Raw genomic sequence first — 20,788 nt, forward strand, 5'->3', positions numbered from 1 at the left:
GTTTGCTAAGTTTATCGGTAATGCCTGAATGTGGGATTGTGCTGAAAGCCTTTGCCAAGTCAATGTATGCTGTGTGCATAGATATGCCCTCATCAATGGCCTAGGTCACACTTTCAAAGAAATCCACCAGATTTAACAGGCAGGATCTGACCTTCACGAAGCCGAATTGGGTAGGGTCCAGGATTTGGAAGTCACCTGTGTCTATTTATGAGGTCTATAATGATGCATTCCATGGCCTTGCAGATGAGACTGGTCAACCTTAACAGTCTAACTTTTGCTAGACTACTTTTGTGGAGGGGAATAACTGTAGCTGTTCTTCATTCCGGAGAAACAAACCCTGTAGTTAAGTTATGATTGAAAAGGGTACTTAATGCTGATGCTAGTTCATATTTTAGCCTGCTTAGAAGACAGCCTGGGATGTCATCTGGTACCATAGAGGCCATGTTCTCTGTCTTGGACAGGGCTTTGAGGACCTGCTCTTCAGATATGTAAGGTGATGGTGGTGGGGAGTTTGGGGGAGGGTTTGTTGTAAGTTAGGCGGAGATAAGGGAGTGAAATTTTCACCAAACCTATCCGCTAGCAAGTTTGCATCTCTGTGGAGCCAGTGTGTGTGTGATATCATTGGCCACCAGTTCTGCACATGCTTGGGTCCTACACTTTAGGTTACGTACATAGCTGTAAAAGGCCTTATGGTTATCCTTGGAAGTACTTGCTAGGGTTCTCTCAAAGGAGCTCTTGGATGATTTGACAAGTTGTCTTATTTGCCTGTTAAGGCTGAGGAGGGTGCTTTTCTATTGTTGGCTTCTTGTTATTGCTTTCTTGGACAGCAACTTTTTGCATTTATTGTAGAGTTTGTTGATGCTAGAAGTCCACCATGACAGCTTAATTTTACTTGGGGTTCTGGCTTTGATTCCATCTGGTACAGTTGAGTTTATACACTTATGCAAGTGATAGCACAGGGCTTCAGTGTAAGCTTTGGTGTAGTTACTACTTTCAGCTTGGGGTGGAGCCTGGAATACATTTACATCTTCACCTAGGAGGGTATAGCTTGCCTTGGTGAGGCTTTTTAGTCTGATTTCACCCTTTATGAGTTCTGGTGTTAGTGTCAGTTCGAAGCTAACTGATTTGTGGTCAGTTTTAAATAGTGAGAGTCCAACAGTTGCAGCAGTGCACCTGTTTGACATGCTGGTGAGGATCAGATCTACAATGTTTGTTCCTCTTGTTGGGGTATTGACAATTTAGTCCAGCGCATTTGAATTCACAAAGTCAAGGAACGTTTGGGCTAGAGTAGGTTTCCCAGTTGATGGTGAGATAATTAAAATCCCCTATAACTAATGTGTTCGGTAAAATTTGGATGTCTTCAGTTAGGTTAAGTAGGCTTTGTGGGGGTCATGACCGATGGAGAGGGCTCTATAACTGGCTAAGCCTTGAACAGGGGTCTTACCTACTGTAACCTGAACTTGGAATAACTCCATGGAGTTGTCCAGTCTAACCAGACATGAGGTGAATTTATCTCTAATATAGATTGAAACACCGCCTCCTTTGGTTTTCACATGTTCCTTTTGCAATCTAAAGCTGTGGAAGGCATTGTAGCCTTGCAGGCCAGGATACTCTATGAGGCTTTAAACCAGGTTTCTGTGACTGCACAGACATCTACATCTTCTAGTGATAGAAGTACTTTTCAGGGAGTGCAGTTTTTGGTTTAAGCTCCTAGCATTTAGCAGCATGACCCTTACTTTATTCTGATTGGTTAATTGCATATCAGTAATGTCGTTTGAGAGCTTGCCTAAAAAGGCACTATGGGGGAGGCAAAAGCCTTTGCCAGTAGTCAAAAGCTTAGGGTGCCAGTGCAAACCATCTCTGGCAAAGAAGCGAGGTGCTTCCCAGGTAGACAGGAACTGGATCCCCTTAGAATGACACCAAAAACTAAGCCAATTATTGAAATCAATCTTTTTTTTTTATTTAGACAGTGGCATCATTCTAGGTGAGGGTAATATGCTGCTCAGGGCTAGGGACATAACTGCCAGGGACACATACTCAGAGAGCTCCACCATGTCTCTTTTCATATAGTCCAGTGAGGTACTTCTCAGGTCATGCACACCAACATGAACTATGACAGAGTCATAATGGTACTTGTTGCTGAGAGACTTGAGTGCATGTGTGATTTGGTGAATCCTGGCACTGGACAGGCAGCTGACCATGACCTTTTACTTGTCCAACCTGGGGAGTGTAACATCCTAGTGTCTCACTACTGAGTCTACAATGAGACACATCTGAAGGGGTGACAGCTGTAAGAGAAGGATCATTACTCCATCGCAGGAACCTCATTTTACTTGTATTCCACTGTCCATAGTGAATCTAAGGGAAAAGGAAAACATCTCCAGCCACTAGGACCTTGAGGGAGCTGCTGTGGACCCTACATCTACAGCCAGCACAGTAGAAGCAATAAGCTTGCACCTTGGGGTAGGGAATCAATCACTAGTATAACCGGGATGCTACCAGCCAAAAGAGTGCTAGCAAATGAAAAGTCTGTGCAAAACATTCTTCTGGCATTAATTTAAACTCCTTAATTATTCACACCCTAAACTGATCAGTAATGTCCTACCATACACCAAAAATGCTGCTCAGGCTAATGTAGTATGTATAAGCAATGCCACAGCAGGCAATAAAGCTGCTGAATACTCAGAGATGAGCCTTTGACTCAGGGGAGGTGAAATAACTAGACTCAACGGACCTGAGTTTTTTTTTCTTTTGTTAACTAGGTAAGCCCACTGGAGGCAAGTGATCAGTTTCTTGGGTGCCCTGAAATGACAGTCTGGTTATGTGACATGTTTAGAGTTACACAGTACCCAATGGAAATGTGGGAATCTAACACTGGACTACAAAGCAGCAGCTTGTTAGCAACTCATAGCCTTAACCCTCTATAATAAGTGCCTGAGTTCCACTTCAGAAACATACCCTGGGATCTCAAGAGACACTGCTTAAGGCAACCAGATGGTCATATGCTCTGGCAGAGTACAGACAGGAATGAGGTTCTGGGTCTTTCTGCCAAAAATGAGAGTCACTTCTCTAGTTGTTCTTATGGCCTCTGACCTGCAATGGCAGGAGGTGAAGGACCTTGCAGCTGGATAAGCTTTGGCCTGAGTCTAGCCTCATATGCTCTTAGCTCCCCTCTCTCTTCTGTGATTCCTGCTTGGGATGATGGACAAGATCCTCCTGCTGAACCCTGCTCTGGCTGAAACCGTTACAGACACAGTAACATACAAGAAAGCTTTCAGCTTCTCCTTCAGCCTGCACTGCATTCTCAGCCTGAAGCAATGCAATTTCAGCAACAATGGATATTATGCACCTGCCCTAAAAAGCAGACAGTTCCTGTATGGAGCCTAGCTAATGCACGTACAACTACAGATATACTTATAAGACTTGAGACATTCTGTGTCAAATGCAGCAACTTTTCATTTAGGCAAATGATCCAATCAACCTATGTGATAAAAAATAACTGAAGACAGTGAGACTACGTACATTTCTTATCCCAATCTGGTGATGCCACATTATGGAGAGGAAGAATCAAGTCTAAATCCTGAGTGTGTTGACACCAAAGGTTTTTGAGGTACCACAGAATTTTCCTCACATGCAGTCTTGCATATGGAATCATCAGAATACATGAAGCCATGAATCCCAGGGCTTGCAGGAATTGGTGAACCGGGAAGGTGTGAAAGGAGAACCTGTAGCCTTGGGATACTATTTTGAGCACCCATTTGTCATCTGTGATGGTGTACCAGACATCTGCAAAAATGGCTAACCTCCCCCCCCAAAGGAAACCCTGGACCCGCAGAGGAAGTCCGGAGTCATTGGGAATGTTTCTTTTGGGGAATTTGCTTAGAACTCCCCGATTTTGAAGAGGAAGACTGCCAGTGCTTAGCCTTTTGAGGGGTGGAAGTCTGTCCCCTAGAAGACCTGCAACCCCTAGGCCTAGTGCGAGACCCTGTTTACTACGGTCAGGAAAAGTGCAATTCTTAGAAGGGTAATGCCTACTAAAATGAGGAGGCTGAACTTGCAGAAAATCCTTAACAGTTTGCATAGATTTGGCCTTATCCTCCAACCTTTTCAACACCTCTTCTGCTTTGCTACCAAAAAGATTGTCCTTGTGCGAAGGTACATCCAGTAATTTAGATTTGACAGGTTCAGGAAGAGGCTGTTCCCTGAGCCAAGCATGTCTTCTAATAACAGAACCAGTGGCTTCTGTCCTGCAAGAAGCCTCCAAAGTGTCAAAACCACAATGTACAGAATGTTTAGTGACAAGAGTGGCAGAATTCAATAAATCTTGCATGTCCTTACTCTCCATCAGGGAAGGAACACCAGCAATTTTAGCCTTAATGGCCTCCAAAGTATGCTGCTGATACTTAAGTATATGAAAAAAACAATTAACAGACCTAATAGCCAGGGTGGAAGAAGTATAAACCTTTTACCCCATCTATCCAAGGCCCTAGATTCCCTGTCAGAAGGAACAGGATTTTTAGCAACCATGGCTTTAACACCTTTAGTGCCCTGAGAAATAATCTCTAGATCTGCATTAGGATTCTCGAAAAGGAACTGATGAGAATCATGAACTCTGTAATACCCGTCAGGCTTTATGGGAGCAGGAGGAACAGAATTAGGAGTCAAAGAATTCTCCATGAAAATATCAACAACTTCCAAAACCGGATGGATAGCCAAAGGCTTATGCTGTGGCAAATCCAAGAATTCCCTAATCCGTTTCTTAGACTGAGGATATTCCTGACTTTCCCATTTGAAATGCTCCCTAAGAGTATTCAGCATATCTCCAGAAGAGAAATCTTCTGGAGGGGAGGCAAAAGGGATGGAGTCTTCTGCATCAGAATCCTCAAACCAGAAAAAAAGTTGAGAGAGTCCTTCTTCATCAGCAGAAGTGCTGGAAACCTCAGAGTCTGAGGCAGACAAAAGTTCTGGGGACAATTCCCTAGCACTCTTAGAAGGTGGTGGCTGAGAGCCCCTGATAAGGGTCAAAAGATCACTGGCCATCTTAATCATCTGAGATTGAGGCATTTGAGAGGAGGCCTGCACCTGCTTTGGAGTAGATTTTCGGCTGGAAGGCCTGCTAAAAAGCTGGAGGGACTCAGGAGGCCTAGCCACTGCTGTAGTCTGAGCCAAGATCGTCAGTCTGGATCTGGTCTCCAGGCGGAGAAAGAGGCCTCAGAAGCCGATGCCTGCTTAGTGGCTCCGGATCCATCAGAGGTGACGACTGGCGGAGGGTACGAAGATGAAGTGGAAGCCTATGGAATGGAGGACTCAGTAAAAGTCTCCGCAAACGCCTGTTGCTGAACATCCGCGGACTGCAGGAGCAATGAAAGTGCTCACTGACTACCGTTGGGCCGACAACCAACTTAACAGGGACGTCATCGGCTAATTTGACCCTAAACCTGTCGCGGTCCTTATCTTTGCACTTCTTAGGCACATATAAAGTCAGGAGAACAGAAGACACCATACCTACGAACTTAGGCCAAACACCAAAATGGTTGAACAAGATCCTAGCTCTACGGCGAATGCTACACGCATTGAAAGAAGTACAACGAACACAATTAGGGACATCGTGCTCAAGGCGCAAACAAGTGATACAATAGGAGAGAAAATCATGGTGTTTCTCACAGGCAAGACAGTTATTAACTTTCTCTGACATTCGTTAAAGCAAGAAAAGGGGGTCCTCAACAGAGTACTTATCTGAGGGTTTTCAACTAAACAGTCGGAATACAAAAAAAAAGGTACTCGGCCGACCGGCACTCGTGCAAAAAGCTTCTGCTTCGGTCTCGGCGGCAAAAAGACTGAGGAAATAGCACCGGCTGCCTTCCTTTGTACCTGACGTCAGGCTTAAACCGAAGGCAGCCGACATCATATACCAAGGACTTTGGTATTCTGGCTGATTGAAGGCTACTGTGAGCCAGATAACCCATTTTGTAAGGACTGCAACAGTGAAACACGAACATCTGATGGTTCTCAAAGAATGATTTTAGAATACAACAGAATCTCCAGTATTCAAATAACACAGTAAAAAGGTTCATTACTTTAGTATACTGTTGCTTACCAGCTGTTAAATTCTATGTTTCTGAATGGCAATCAAATTTTCAGAAGACCTGTGCATATCCCAAGGTACTTTGCTAAAACATAAAAGCTGTGGGCAACTTATCAAATAGTCACAGCTTTATACTTTCTACAAGTCAAAATTTCTGTTATCATCCGTCTAACTACTGACTGAAGTAGTCTGACTGCATTACTCTACACATTTTATGATAATTTATTGTAATGTAAGCAATCCTAATTTTAAACAGTCAAAGCAGACAAACATTATTTCACATGACTTCAGAAATAGAAACATTATGCAAGGAAGCTTAAATGAATCAGTTGACGTATCCTAAAACATCTCCACTTCCAGACCTGGCAATTAAGTGCAGTAGGTTCTAATGCCACCTCTGGTCAGTATTATACAAGAGCAGTGCTTTAAGAAGATAAAAAATAGCATAATAAAAATACAATATTTAGAAATATTGCACGGAATGGCTTACTTTACACCGTTATGTAGAAGTAATCTTTCCAGCCTCTTTGCTTGTTGTTTACAGAGTTTTAATTCCTTCATACTAGGTCTAAAAAAAAATAAAGTGTTATTATGCATGCAGAAATGTTACAAAATGCACCATTGCTTCAAATTCTAATACTTTTGCATTTCTACAAACAGAACTCCTAACAGAAGATAAAAAAAAAAATCAGTGTAATGCATATTAAATCAAGGATGTCACTTCAACTTTAAATGTTTAAATCCAACTGCTATCTTTCTTCATATTCATAATTTTCTGCTGCATGCAAGCATACTGTTTTTATTAAGCATATTACAGGTATCCAAGTAAACATGAAAATGGAAAAATATTCACAAAGGAGGAGAAACAAATATTGCAATGGAACACTGGCAAGTCCACATCTCAAGAAAACCGTAAATAAGCTTAATCTATAACTAGAAATAACATATACTAGAAATAACATATATGCTTTTACATCAGTTGATGTAAAAAGGAACAGTCTGATGGGTCAGCATCTGTGTATATCCTTTCTTTCTTCTTCCACGATGGGTGGACCATTGCATATATCCTCTTTTCCTTCCTCACCTCTACAGTACTTTTTTTTTCTTGGAAGCTCAAGCATGTCTCCCCTCATAGCAAACACCATAGCATCACAATTTGCATTAATATGGCATTCTTAGTCCCCGAGTTTGCCAAGACACTCCGAACAAAGACTAAGCATAATTCCAACAGATCAAGAAAATAGTGAGGATTCAATCCTAAACTATACAAGGGTTTTAGAATGATTTGTAAATATATACTAGTCCATTTTACAGGGATATCTAACAGCAGCCTCTGGATACAGGGGACATCCAAGCATAGGAGACAGCATGAGTACATTAGTGATCCACCAAAAATAACTCCCTCATGGAGCAACTGGTAGAGAAATAACATTTTAGTTACATGGAGTCCTCTGTCTGGACTGATGCACCATTAACATTTAGAGTGGAAGTAGCTAGAGGAAGGAAAAAGGAAAGCTCAGGAGGCTAAGTCCTGAAGGTGGAAGTGAAGTACCAAAACAGGAATTACTCCAGGAATCACAGTCCAAACAATAATGCTTGGTGATCGTCTGAACCATAGTGGAGTAGAGTAGTATTTCATCTGAGAGCAAAGACAATCCAGCTAGCAATCTGCTTATAAAGGTTTGTTTGGCGACTATTAGGCATTCCCTCTTTAAAGTGAAGAAAATAACCAGTTGCACTGTCTTTCTAGATCACTGATTTGCTTCAGGTAGAACCTGAGCTTTTACTGTCTATAAAAGTTGTGTGTGTGTGTGTGTGTGGGGGGGGGGGGGGGTCTTGTTCTCGCTTATTTTTTTACATAGCCAAGAAAATTAAAATAAATTGACTGTTTTAAGGGAAATTCTGAAGACATTTTCACAACAAAATATGGATTAGTCCTAAGGAATACTCAATCCTTACAAATAGCTAGACATGATTCTGAAAAGATCAAGGTGCAAAGTTCAGAGATCTTTTTTCCCCTTAAAAGCAGTTGTTGACATAAAATCAGCAACAACATGATTGTCTAGCCAGTGTCACTGAATTAGTCTGACTTTATATTATTAGTTTTTCTGTTAAAAACACCACAAAGCCAATTTTAGAGTATTTTTCACTCTATTCTGAGACACAGGTGGTGTAATCACCCATACTAGTCAAATAATTACCTCACTGCTTCTTATTAAAATCTACAGGAAATGCAATCCAGACGTGAAATTACACCGCACAGCATGACCTCTCACCTCAACCCTCCAAACACAGCAAAAGAACATGGGTGCATCACCTGTGATAATGACCCTCGAGTGCATGCACTGGAATGTGATGCACTACTCAGCTAGGAGGCTTATCTGTGGTAACATTAATACAGCTCCTGGTAAACAGTCAACAACATAGCAGTCAAGTTGTCAGGCAGGTTAAGAGCATAAGCAAAAAATCCCTATCCTCACAGTGGAGAACAGCACTACTCTGGGGATCTGAATCTCACCTCCTAGGGGAACAAATAAAATACGTTCAGTGTGCATTTGTTCTATTACTGCTGCATCTAAAAGCACAAATAAACTAAATTTTACAGCTGAATATCTAAATTTGTCTTCCAAACCAAACCAAAAAAAAAAAAAAAATGACCAGAAAATGTTAAACTATTACAGAGATATAACCTTGCATCAACAGACTCCAGCAATAAGTCAGTGTAGCTACTAAAATGTGGAAGGCTTCCAAGTTGCATTATACTTGGCTTCATTTAAAATGAGTATACAAACTTCTGTTCAATTCAGCAGAATACAACCCATATCCACAATTGATTTCCATTTGTTTACCGGGAGAGTCCAACTGGCTTTAGAAGACCCCTTTTCAGCAGAGGCCTGGGTAGAAAAGCTCCACAAATACACAACTGAACATTACAAAAAGCATATTTAGAGATACATAAGGAGAGATCTGAGGTAAGTTTAAAAATACTAGTAGTGGTATTGAAGAAAAATTAGTAGAGGAGAAACAGAAATTAATAGACTGTTAGGACAAGCTAAAAGAAAAAGGTTTAGGGGAAAGGGGTATTTTTGTTAAGCAGAATACAGACAGACAATAAAAGAATGCAGTTAAGGGAGACAGGCAGGAGAATTGGGAAAGGAAAGGCTAAGAAGGGAGACAGCAAGTAAAAGTAGTGGGCTAGTCAAGGGTGAGAGAGTTATTAATCAGGTTTAGTACAGGAGCAGAGCCAAGTGTTATTGAGGTGCTCTCTAAGTAATTGCTTGAATTTAGAAGTACTGTTGGTGTTAAGTATATGTTGGGGTATTTCATTCCAAGTTTTGGCAACTTTACAAGAGTATAGGGAATCTCCATGGCTATTATTATTGTCTTCATTATGTTGTCATTACACTTTTCCATTGCTGCAAATAACGTAAAGCCTACATATCATGTTCTGACAAAGGCACTATATTATCATACAAGTTGGGATTGAGATTCAATGTGCCATTCATGACAGTGCTTTGGACACAAGAATCTTGGCAGAATTGCCAGAGCATATTCTATGTGCTGCTTTAGGGAACTTACACACAGCCTCTTATATACAACTGGCAAATCCAGCATTTCATGGACATTTACTTTCACAGCCTGGCACTACACAAAATTTATATCTGGTAGCTAATTGACCTCGGCTCAAATGTTCAGGTAAAAATGATGTCAAGAATACATGTGCATTATGTCCACATTATATTGCAAGTAAAAATGAAATTTTATTTTACGAAGAATGACATCTTTTTTTGTTACTGCAGATAGGGTGAGACCTATATTCAATGTACTGACAAAGGTGGTGTACTGCCTTAAAACTATGCTGCAGTGAGATCCTTGGAGATATAGTGGCATACTCAATTGTTTTGTACCCAAGTACCTTATTAGAAAGTACAGTTGTGTAAGTAAACTTACCATAACAGTAGACATTTGCATCATCACTGCCGCAGTGGCCTTACCTATATAGGATACAATAGCCAGTCAGCTTCCAAAGTTTCAGGCACCTTCCAATGCTTCTAACCATTGACAGCTTGAGGAGGGAGTGAAGAAATCAATGGTCTGGGTGCAAGCCCCTCAGAGCTATCATGCCAACTATGAGGAGGGTAGAGCCCTGAAAGAGAACAATGCTAGGTAAATAAAATTCAATGTTCACACCCCAGCAAAAAACATACCAAAAAGTAAGCGGGTGGAGAAAGAATCAGTGATCATTCAAACATCTACGGTTATGATAAGTTTTCTTACATAAGTGCACTATTGTTCATCATTTGATCACTGCTGCAACAGTGTTAGTTATATGGGTAGAAAATAATAGCTTAAGAGGCCTGGAGGCGAAATCACAAGGAACTAGTAAGCCCCTAGAGAATGTTCTTAGCAAAACCTGCTCTAGATTTTGAAAAGCAATCTAGTTTGCAGTGCTTTGTAAAATTATGCATAAAGGACAAGCAGCGGCCCCTAGAATACTTCTAGAGTAAACACCTTTCCAAAATGCCACTGATGAAGCCAAGGCCCTAGCAGAATGTGCCTTGACCCTGCCTGGAAATGACATTATGATGGGAACAGCAAGAAGAGATAGCATAGGACAACCATTTGGAAATAGTTTGCTTTGAGACAGGTTGCTCTTTTTTCTCATCTTTATAAGAAGTGGATAATTAATTATTTTATTTTTATTTAACATTCGTTAACCAGGAAAGTCTGACTAGATTCCACAGAGCCTAATTTCAGGAGAGGCCCGGGGAGAAACGCGTCAGTTGCATGTCTTTTGAATGTGGGAGGAAACCAGAGTACCCGGAGGAAACCCACGCGAATGCAGGGAGAACATGCAAACTCTGCATAGAAGGCACCACAGCCGAGAATTGAACTGGAGAACCTCTTGTTGTGAGGCGACCACTGTGCCGCCCTACAGTGGCATACTCAATTGTTTTGTACCCAAGTAGAATTTATGAAGTTTTTGGTTATGTCAAGATAGTACCAGAGTTGTCTGCGGATATCCAGAGTTTGAAGAATCCTCTCTCCCTCATCTTTAGGTTCAGGCAAATAGAGAGAAAGAGAGAGAGAAGGAGAGACAGAGTGCTACCACTTTAGGTGTAAATGAGAGATTAGTTCTAAAAAATGGTTGGGGAAAATGACAAGGAGAGATCATCTGTTTTCTAAGTGGAGTAAGCAGAATCCCTTTCAAAAACATTTTGACATAGGAATGCCCTGAAAGAGGGGATCCATAGACAGACATGCTGAAATGGCAGACAAATGAACCTTGGCAGAGGAGTAAGAATGGTCAGAGTATAACTCCTCACACAAATATTAGAGAACAGGAGAAATACTAACTGTAAAAGACTCTCTGTACTTATTATGGCACCAACTAGAAAATCTTTTAATTTACTAATATATGATATTTCAGTAGCATTTTTTTGTCTCCTTTAATACCTGCTGTACACCTTCAGAAAATGAGTGCCTAAAAGGTTAAGATTCCATTTTCTGGGCAGTTAGTTGAAGCCGTTTCAAGATAGGGGTGCATCAAACAACCCCTGTCTTGTGTGAGAAGGTGCAGTCTGTGAAGAAGCCTGTGGTGCCCTAGGAGAACCACTGCTGCCTGTGTCAGAAAAAAGTCACCACAACGATCTTTGGGAAGTCTTTCCGAATCTTCAGAGTAAACCAGGGAAGAATGGAATACCATGGAAGCATCAAGGCAGTCGCTGCGCCAGACAGGTAATCAAGTAATCACAAGATGAAAACTATTCTTCTATGGTACTCCATTCATCCCAGTTTGTCTCGGGTTCAGTGGATTACTAGTTTGTTAATCTTCAGAGCAATCCTAGATCTTAGTGGAAAGGCATACAGGAACATTTCTGTCCAAGGGAAAGAAACACCTGTTTTTCAGGCCCAAGAGAATGAAAAAAAACCACCTGTTTTTGGGTGCAAGGGAATGGAAAAACACCTGTTTTTCAAACCTGCCTTTAGGTAGTCCTGGAACAGAATTTTGCTGATTGTTATGAATGGAGGTAAAATGATCTACCTGAGGTTTTCCCCACAACTGGATCAAATCTTGGAATATCCCCGGATTCAATTGCTATTTGTGAGGGTCTGTCCTGGTCCTGTGCAACTTGCCTAGTCACAATGTTTTGCTCTGATGGAATGTAAGATGCCTGTACAATGAGTTTGTGCTGACCTGCTATATCCTAGGCTACCATGGCTAACCTACTGAGACAGTTTGATCTGGAGCCCACAGATTAAGTACCACATCACTATGGTGTTGTTGGTAATCAACTGCAGCAGCCCTAGGCCCTCAAATGACTGTGAAAGTTGACTGTATTTATTACTGCCCACAACTTATTTATGTGTTTCTGCTGGCGATTTTCATTACAAAGACCCTAAACTTTTACCCCCCATAGACACAGATCCTCAAGCAAAGTCCGAGGAACCTAATGTTACGGACTGTGTTGGAGCTGGAAGAGAAAACCTGAGAAAAAGATTCAGATAAAAAAACTGATCTCGCCACCAAAGCAGTTCCTTTTTGATAAATTCCCAGACTGGAATTTGATATGTTAAAGGGTGTTGATGCTCGGTCCATACAGATTTTACATACCACTGAATCTTTCCCGTGTGGAGTATGGCTAGAGCAATCATGGGAATCAGAGATGCAATGAATCCTAGTGTCCTGAGAACTTCCTTTGTGTAAGTCCTGGACTGACTGAAGAAAACTCAGGATAAATCTAGATACAGATTTCCTTTTTTCCTGTAGAAGAAAGAGTTTTTGAACAGGATTATCTACGAGACAACATAGGAAAACAATCCTGTGGTAAGGCGTCAAAAAAGATTTTTGAATGCTCTCTTGAAACAGTCTGTAAAGGCGATCTCTCACCCAAGTGAGAGACTCCTGACACTTTGAAAAAAGATTCTGCAAAGATGAACAAGACTTCTAAATAGAGACATGTGAATACCTTGCAGTCTGCAATAGGCTATCACTGGAGTGAGACAAGCTGTGAATACCATTGGAGAAGTGGATAATCCAAAGAGAACTGATTGTATAATTCAGACACACACACACAAAAAAAAAAACCTCTGAAAATTTTTGAAATCTGAGGCTATAGAAATATGATGAAATGCATCCTTTAAATCTAGTGTTACCAAAAATGGAAAGGGTAAATAAGTGCTGACAGGTTGTGACGGGATAGCATTTTAACTTTGAGACTTCACAAACAGGTTAAAAAGTGAATGATCTAGGACTTGTCTCAGTGAGGCTTACTTTTCTGGTACCAAAAACATTGAGTAAAAACCTTTCCCTGATAGAGAAAGGGAACGGGTTCTATGAAACCCTGAGTCAGCAGAGATGCTGAGTGACAGAAGGGGAAAAAGAAGTCTGATCTGGTGGATGAGGATGAATCCCCTGATTATATATATATATATATATATATATATATACATACATACATACACCTACAAATAACAGGTGCACGGTATTACGTGTGCTCGGATTCAAATACAAATCATGCTCCCCAACATCCAGCACCAACAGAATAAACACACCCAAATGGGTGAGTAACTTGAAAAGAAAAAACTAAAACATGCTCCAAACAGGAACTAGGAGGCCATGATTTAATGTCCGGCTCACCAAGAATGCTAATACACAATACACAAACCTAGGTTTCGCCCCCACATCAGTGTGTATTCTACAGAGGGAACAGTGACCAATATATAGAGTTTTCAATCAATTTAGCTTAAAGACACAGTACACTTGACACATAAAATTAAATCTTTGTGACACCAAAAAAACCTATCAGTCATTGCATTAAAAAATATATATATTATATTATTAATTAAACTAAACAATCTTGACCAACATTTATTATAAGCTAAATATAATTACCAATAGTCATTAAGACCTGGTTTAAATAATGCTCCTAAATATACTATCCATTTTTTCTCTTTTTCTTTTAAAATTCTATGTTTACTTATCATCGTTAAATTGTCCCCTACAACCTGGTCAATACCCAAAAAGATAAAGTGTGCTCCTGTATGTATTTGGATATGTTTGTACAAGGCACTATATGTTCTTTTACAGTTGATATCGCTGATATGTAATGCTATTCTCTGTCGAAGAGATAAAGACGTCTGTCCCACATAAAAAGCCCCACATTGGCACACCACCATATAAATCACCCATTCGCTACTACAAGTAATCAAGTGTCTAAATATCATAAACTTTAGGTGTATTTATGGAGGTAAATGATTTGGTTTTTGAGACCACCTTACAATGGACACAATGTCCACAATATGTACTGCCCAATATTCTACAGGATTTATTTTCTATATCTTTTTGATGTCCCCTCTTGAAGTTGGCAAGGTTTTCACCTATAGACTTCCCTCTTCTATATCCAAAAGAACACCGTGCATCTAATGATGTGTCCAAAAACTTATCAGTCTTCAATATGTGCCAATGTCGTTGTATTGTTTCTTTTATTTTAAAGCTGTTGCTTCCAAACTTGGTCATAAATCTGATGACATGCTTCCCTTCCACCGGTGGCCTTTCGGCCCCCATTAATAATTCTTCTCTAGAATCGAAGTTCACCATACTTTGTGCTTTATCAACTTGCCTGGGTTTGTAGTCCCTTGCCAAAAATCTATGTCTCAACTGTTCGGTCTGTATCTGAAATTGATCAGTTTGACTACATATGCGTTTAAGTCTTTTAAATTGGGCTAGGGGTATATTATCAACAATATGTTGTGGATGGCTATCAGCCCTCAAGTAATGAGTTCTTAGTAAAAGGCTTCCTGTATAAACTGGTATGTACCACGCCTTCATTAGCTTTAGTTACCAAAACATCTAAAAACTCAATACTTTTCCCTTCCAATTTTCCACTGAAAAAAATTCCATGTTGATTATCGTTCAAACTATTAACGAACTGTCGCCACCTATCCTCAGTACCCTGCCATATTACCCAGCAGTCATCTAGGTACCTTCTCCACATCAGTAGCTCTGTTGTAAATTCCTTTTGTTGATAAATCATTTGTACCTCCATAAACCCCATGAATAGATCTGCATAGGTGGGAGCAAAAGTTGCTCCCATTGCTGTACCCTTAATTTACAAGTACCATTCAGAACAATATCTAAAAAATTGTGTTCTAGTACCAGACCCAAAAGTTTTAATAAAAATTCTTGTTCTTCTTTGGAGTAATAACCCGAAACCAATATTGTATGGCAGCTATTCCACCCTGGTGAGGAATGCTCGTATATAGCAATTGCACATCCAATGTGCCCATATGTGCATGTCTAGGAATATACAAATCATCCATTAGCTGTAAAAACTGGTTTATATCCTTTATCCTTGCCATCACATAGGACAATAGTGGTTTCAGTTTCTTCTTTAGATAAATTGATAGAGGTTCAATCAATGAACCTCTACCCTCTACTATGGGACGTCCTGGTACTGGGGTAATAGATTTGTGAATCTTGGGAACTAAATAGAAATATTGTGGAGAGGGATCTTCCACAGTCAACTGTTGTTGTAATTCTTTAGGAATAATACCCACCTCTCTACCTTGATTCAAAAACTGATGAATTTCTGTTTTGAATCCCACTATCAGATCAATAGGGAGATGGTAATATGATGCTACATCAGTCAAATGTCTTTGAACTTCTCTTTCATAGGCCTCTTTGCCCCAAACTACTATGGCGCCTCCTTTGTCTGCCATGGTAATAACCAAATTGTTATTATTACTAAAATTCTGCAATGCTTGTTTCCCTTCTTTGGTCATATTCTCCTTAAAAGTGTTGAAACACCTTGCTCTGATTTAATTGTAAGTCTTGTAGCACTTGTTCCTCAAAAACTGTAACTGCTCCATAGTACGGGGGCTGAAACTCTGACTTCCTAAATATAAATCTGTTCTGGCTATCTCTAGACTGTGGTCTGTGTAAATAATAGTATTTTAAATTCAATTTCCAGCAAAAAGCCTTAACATCCTTCACCACCTCAAATTGGGACACAAAACAATCAGGTACAAAGCTAAGGCCTTTATTTAGCACTCGATATTCCAAATCCGAAAATACATAATCAGTCAAATTTACCACTAAATTATCTTCAGTGTCCTGGGTATCAATGGTGTTCTCTACCTGTTGTTGGCCATTCTGCTGAACATTTCTTCCATTTCTTGAACCAGCATGTCTCCTGCCCCCTCACCTAAAGGGCCCCTTACCCTTTTTGGTGTAGGGGAGCACAAAGCTGTGGGTTCTACCCCCTCCAGTTCTGTGTCAGTATTTGAATAACCTGAAGATATATCAGAGATGCTAGAATTATCAGTACTTCTTCTGGTTAAAATGGACCTTGGTCTTTTCCTGTTAGGCATCACTTGTCCCTTATATTTACCTTAAGTAAATCTTACTGACCTTTTGGCTTTCTTCCAGGTATAGGCCAAATTATTAATATAATCCTTAGTATCTCTCTGAAAATTTGTTAAGTTTCCTATCTGATAATTCCTTCTCCATTTTTTGAACCTCATTTACATACTGTTTATATTTTTCATTGTAATTTTGTTCTTGATTGTATTTAACCGTATCTTCATAGGCATTATTCAACTTCACTATCATCTCTGCATGCTGCTCTTCATAATACTCTATTAATAATCTAATAAACATACTTGATGCAGTAGACTGAACTTGTCTCCATTTACTTAGTTTAATAATATAATATACATATATTTTTTAATGCAATGACTGATAGGTTTTTTGGTGTCACAAAAATTAAATTTTATATGTGTCAAGTGTACTGTGTCTTTAAGCTAAAGTGATTGAAAACTGTATATATTGGTCACTGTTCCCTCTGTACAATACACACTGATGACGCAAGGAGGCGAAACCTAGGTTTGTGTATTGTGTATTAGCATTCTTGGTGAGCCGGACATTAAATCATGGCCTCCTAGTTCCTGTTTAGAGCATGTTTTATTTTTTCTTTTCAAGTTACTCACCCATTTTGGGTGTGTTTATTCTGTTGTGCTGAATGTTGGGGAGCGTGATATATATATATATATATATATATATATATATATATATATATATGGATTTAATTTATAAGCTCGAACATCTGAAATCTCGAATTACAGAATCTCGAGCCTTAATTTTTCTTTTGGCTTTTCCCAGTTATGGGTTGCCACAGCGGAACTCCGGTCCGCTCATGATTGGCAGTGGATTTGTACGGTGCCGAGTTGCCAGCCCGATGCCCAACCTTCAACTAAGTTACGTCCATTTACCCTCGCACCTACCTGCATGTCTTTAGCATCACTCGACCACAGGGAGGACATGCAGACTCCACACAGAAGGTGCTCCAGCCGAGAATCAAACGGGAGAACCTCTTGCTGTGAGGCGACAACGCTAACCGCTGCACCACCGCAGCTACAGAATCTGGAGCCTATAAAGTAGAAAATCCAAATACCCGAAACTACACAATCATAAAGCCCTAAATCCCAAAACCGCGAAATTCAAACTCCCAACACTTTCAAACACCATTACAACACACACGCACACAACTAAATAAGCACACACATCTATCCCTATGCACCCCCCCACACCCTCCCTACTTAAATATTCTAACTCCAAGATCGCACTACATACACAAAACACCACCACACAAACTACATTCCTCTCGTCCACACACATTACAGTAACAACGCACACTTGCACACACTACGTCCCCTACCCAACAACCTTAAACATAAACACTTACCTGAATCCACGAACACAGCGCAACACCAGAACCGCTAATTCAAAATCTCCTGCATTTGAGATTTTGAATTTCATTCTTCTAGAGTTGCGACCTTCCAATCATTCCACTTTATGAACTCGAGATGCTGAATTTTGCGATTTCAGTATTTCGAGCTTATAAAGTGTTCCTAGATATATATATATATATATATATATATAGATATATATACATATACATATATATACATATATATATATATATATATATATATATATGTATGTTTTGTTCATTTGCAACATGCAGGTGCAACTCACTCATCTATGGAGAGAATGGTAGCTTAGCTCAATGTACTGGTGATAACTGTAAGAGTGCAGATGTATCACCCACATCAAGGAGCATTGCATGCACACATAGTATGGTGCACTGACTATGTCTGAGAGGCTTAGCATGTATGGCATCATGAATGCAACTTGCTCAGTCAATAATGTAGCAAGCAAGATGTCAGAGGAGTTAAGAGCATAAACAACAAATCATCACAACAGCAGTAGAGGATGGCACAGAACTCAGCACCTGAATCTCACTTCCAAAGAGAGCAAATAAAATAAATTCATTGTGCATCTGTTCTATTACTTTTGCACCTAAAACAGTTCATAGTTAGCCAAAACATTTACTAGAAAATATTAAAACTGTTTCACAGATATATAACTTTGCATTAATAGCCCCCCAAAATAGCTACTTCTTTACTGAGTTGTCATTACACTGGGAGTACATGTCCTACATACTTTATTTTATTTACTTATGTTATTTATTTTATGTTACATTTGTTGACCAGGCTAATCTAACTGGATATATGTCCATTTTCAGTAGAGGCCCAGGGAGAAAAGCTCCAAGAATCAGCAGTGACAAAGAATACAATATATAGTAATAGTCAAGTGAATTACAGTACATTGGTCAGAAGAAAACTGTACAGAGTTCACTTAGTAGGTTTACACTAAGATCAAATAGAGAGAGCAAAAGCATATTTTTTTTTCAGTACTATAAAGGAAATTATTAATTACAGATAGGCGTTATAGAATAGTAGAGTAGAGAAGTATAGAGAGAGCAAGGAGAGGAATGAGATATCAGTCTGGGTTAGAGATTCATTCATTGGCAACATGCATGACCAACATGGCATAGACTGGCACAACTAAACTGTGGGGGTCAAAGACTTAAAAGAGTTCCATGAAATGAAAACCGCATCCAAGCACGACACCTAATAGCAATGCCAGTACCCGCTGCTCTATACGTCCCTTCAGCTCTGTGAGCAATAAGCCGCATGGACGAATTTGAGATCAACTCTAGGATGGCAAGCTGAGAGGCAACCTTATCTCAAACCTCGCCAGAGGCTGCTCCTGCAAGGCTGTCTGAAAGCTCAGTTATCAGATCCCTTTGGAGTCTAGTAAAGTGTGCCAAGAAGTTCAAGGACTGAATAGCGAAGGTCATTGACGCAAAGACCTGCTTCCCCAATCTATCCATCATCCGAAACTCTCAGTTGGGAGGATAGATAACTGAACTCTCCTCAGCGAGTTCCTTTTTGGTGGCCACCATCACCATCAAGGCATCCACTGCTTGAACCTTAGATCAATGGGGCTGAAAGAATCTTATCCAGTCCCCAGGGAATAGGCTCTATGGAGTCAGGAGCCTTCCACGGTCACAGAATGATCAACTTAACTAGGTCTTCAGTAGGCGGGGTCACTCAAGAAGTAGAAAGGCGGGCACAAAAAGCTTGCAAGAACACAGATTCATCAGAGGATGGGTTTGAGGGCTTCCAATCACCCCTCTGTTCTAATATTTCCAGGATGTCTATAAGAGAGACATCTTCAGGGGATGACCATGGGGACCCTTCCCCTTAATCATAATCTGTGTCTACAGTGACTGATTCTTCTTGAGAATCTAGGTGCTTCTTCTTGCATGTCCTCAGGGGGCAGTTCTGAGTAGGACTCTGAAGAGGGGGGACCCTGAACCTGGGTGTCTTGCAGCTCTTGTCCCCCGTTATCCAGATGTAGCAGATTATGACAGCTGCGAACCAGAGGAAATGAAAATATGGCACTCCAATGAGAATGGAACCAACTGGGAGCCTGCTGAGGCCAAAGCTCTCTCCAATAATATGGAAGGTAGGCCCACCCGAAGAGGGCTAGGAGCCCGGAACCGGGGTCACACACTGCTCCGAGGAGCCACCACCCACAGTAGGAGCCGAGAAGGGGCTCAAAACAGCCATGGCCCCAAGAGCTGTAGACGGCATAGTGGAAAGAACCAGAATGGTCCAAGGATCTTGGAACTGACAGCCAAACCACGGTCTCAGTTGTGCGATGGATCTAAAGGAGCCGAAGACCACAGAGTCGACTCCAGCACTGAGGTGAGGTCCATAGTCGGCACCGAAGTAGCTGGTAACAGAAGCATTGAAGCGGGGGCCTCCAAACCCTTGGCACTGGGTAGGAGAGAGGTTTGTGAAAGTGCAGGGAGGCCTCTGGCTGCCAAAAGCTGGTCCACCAATCTGACTATGTCCAATTCTGAGAGACTCCTGGAGGAACGGATTGACATTCCCAAAGGGGACTCAGGCCTATCCAGAAATGGGCTTGGCTGGTGACCCAAAAATGGGTCTACTGAAGGGAAATATCTAATTCTGGGAATAAGTGTCAGATTGACCTTCAGCACCATGGACTGTTGTATGGAACAGGAATGTGGAACCGAATGAAAGGATTGTGGTGGTTGTGCAGACACTATTGTCAGTGCTGAAGAGGTCGCCGGCGCTGAAGAGGTTTGAGTCGATTCAATGACTGATGGCACTGTGGATTTAGTAGTTTTTCGGTACTGGAGATGATGATACTGTCACTTTCAGTAATTTGGCTTTCTGTTTCGAAGAAACCATCGGAACCTGCATGTTTTGAGTCTTTACTTCATGTGCATAGAGGAGGTCAGCACAGACTGGCTTCTTTTC

The 20,788-nt window shown here is 40.7% G+C and overlaps 1 protein-coding gene across 4 annotated transcripts in view; it reads right to left on the bottom strand.

Annotated features, from left to right (window-relative positions):
* CEP70 (centrosomal protein 70) overlaps positions 1-20,788 on the bottom strand; it is a 2,129,610-nt gene that overhangs the window by 664,824 nt on the left and 1,443,998 nt on the right. For all 4 annotated transcript variants that reach the window (XM_044075003.1, XM_044074999.1, XM_044075002.1 and 1 more), the window contains one exon: positions 6,576-6,653. In XM_044075003.1, coding sequence (XP_043930938.1) covers positions 6,576-6,653 — 78 coding nt within the window. The remainder of the gene's footprint in view (positions 1-6,575; positions 6,654-20,788) is intronic.

This window comes from Protopterus annectens, chromosome 6.part0 (assembly GCF_019279795.1).
Source record: "Protopterus annectens isolate FY-2018-M chromosome 6.part0, PAN1.0, whole genome shotgun sequence".
In the NCBI taxonomy this organism is placed as follows: Eukaryota; Metazoa; Chordata; order Ceratodontiformes; family Protopteridae; genus Protopterus; species Protopterus annectens.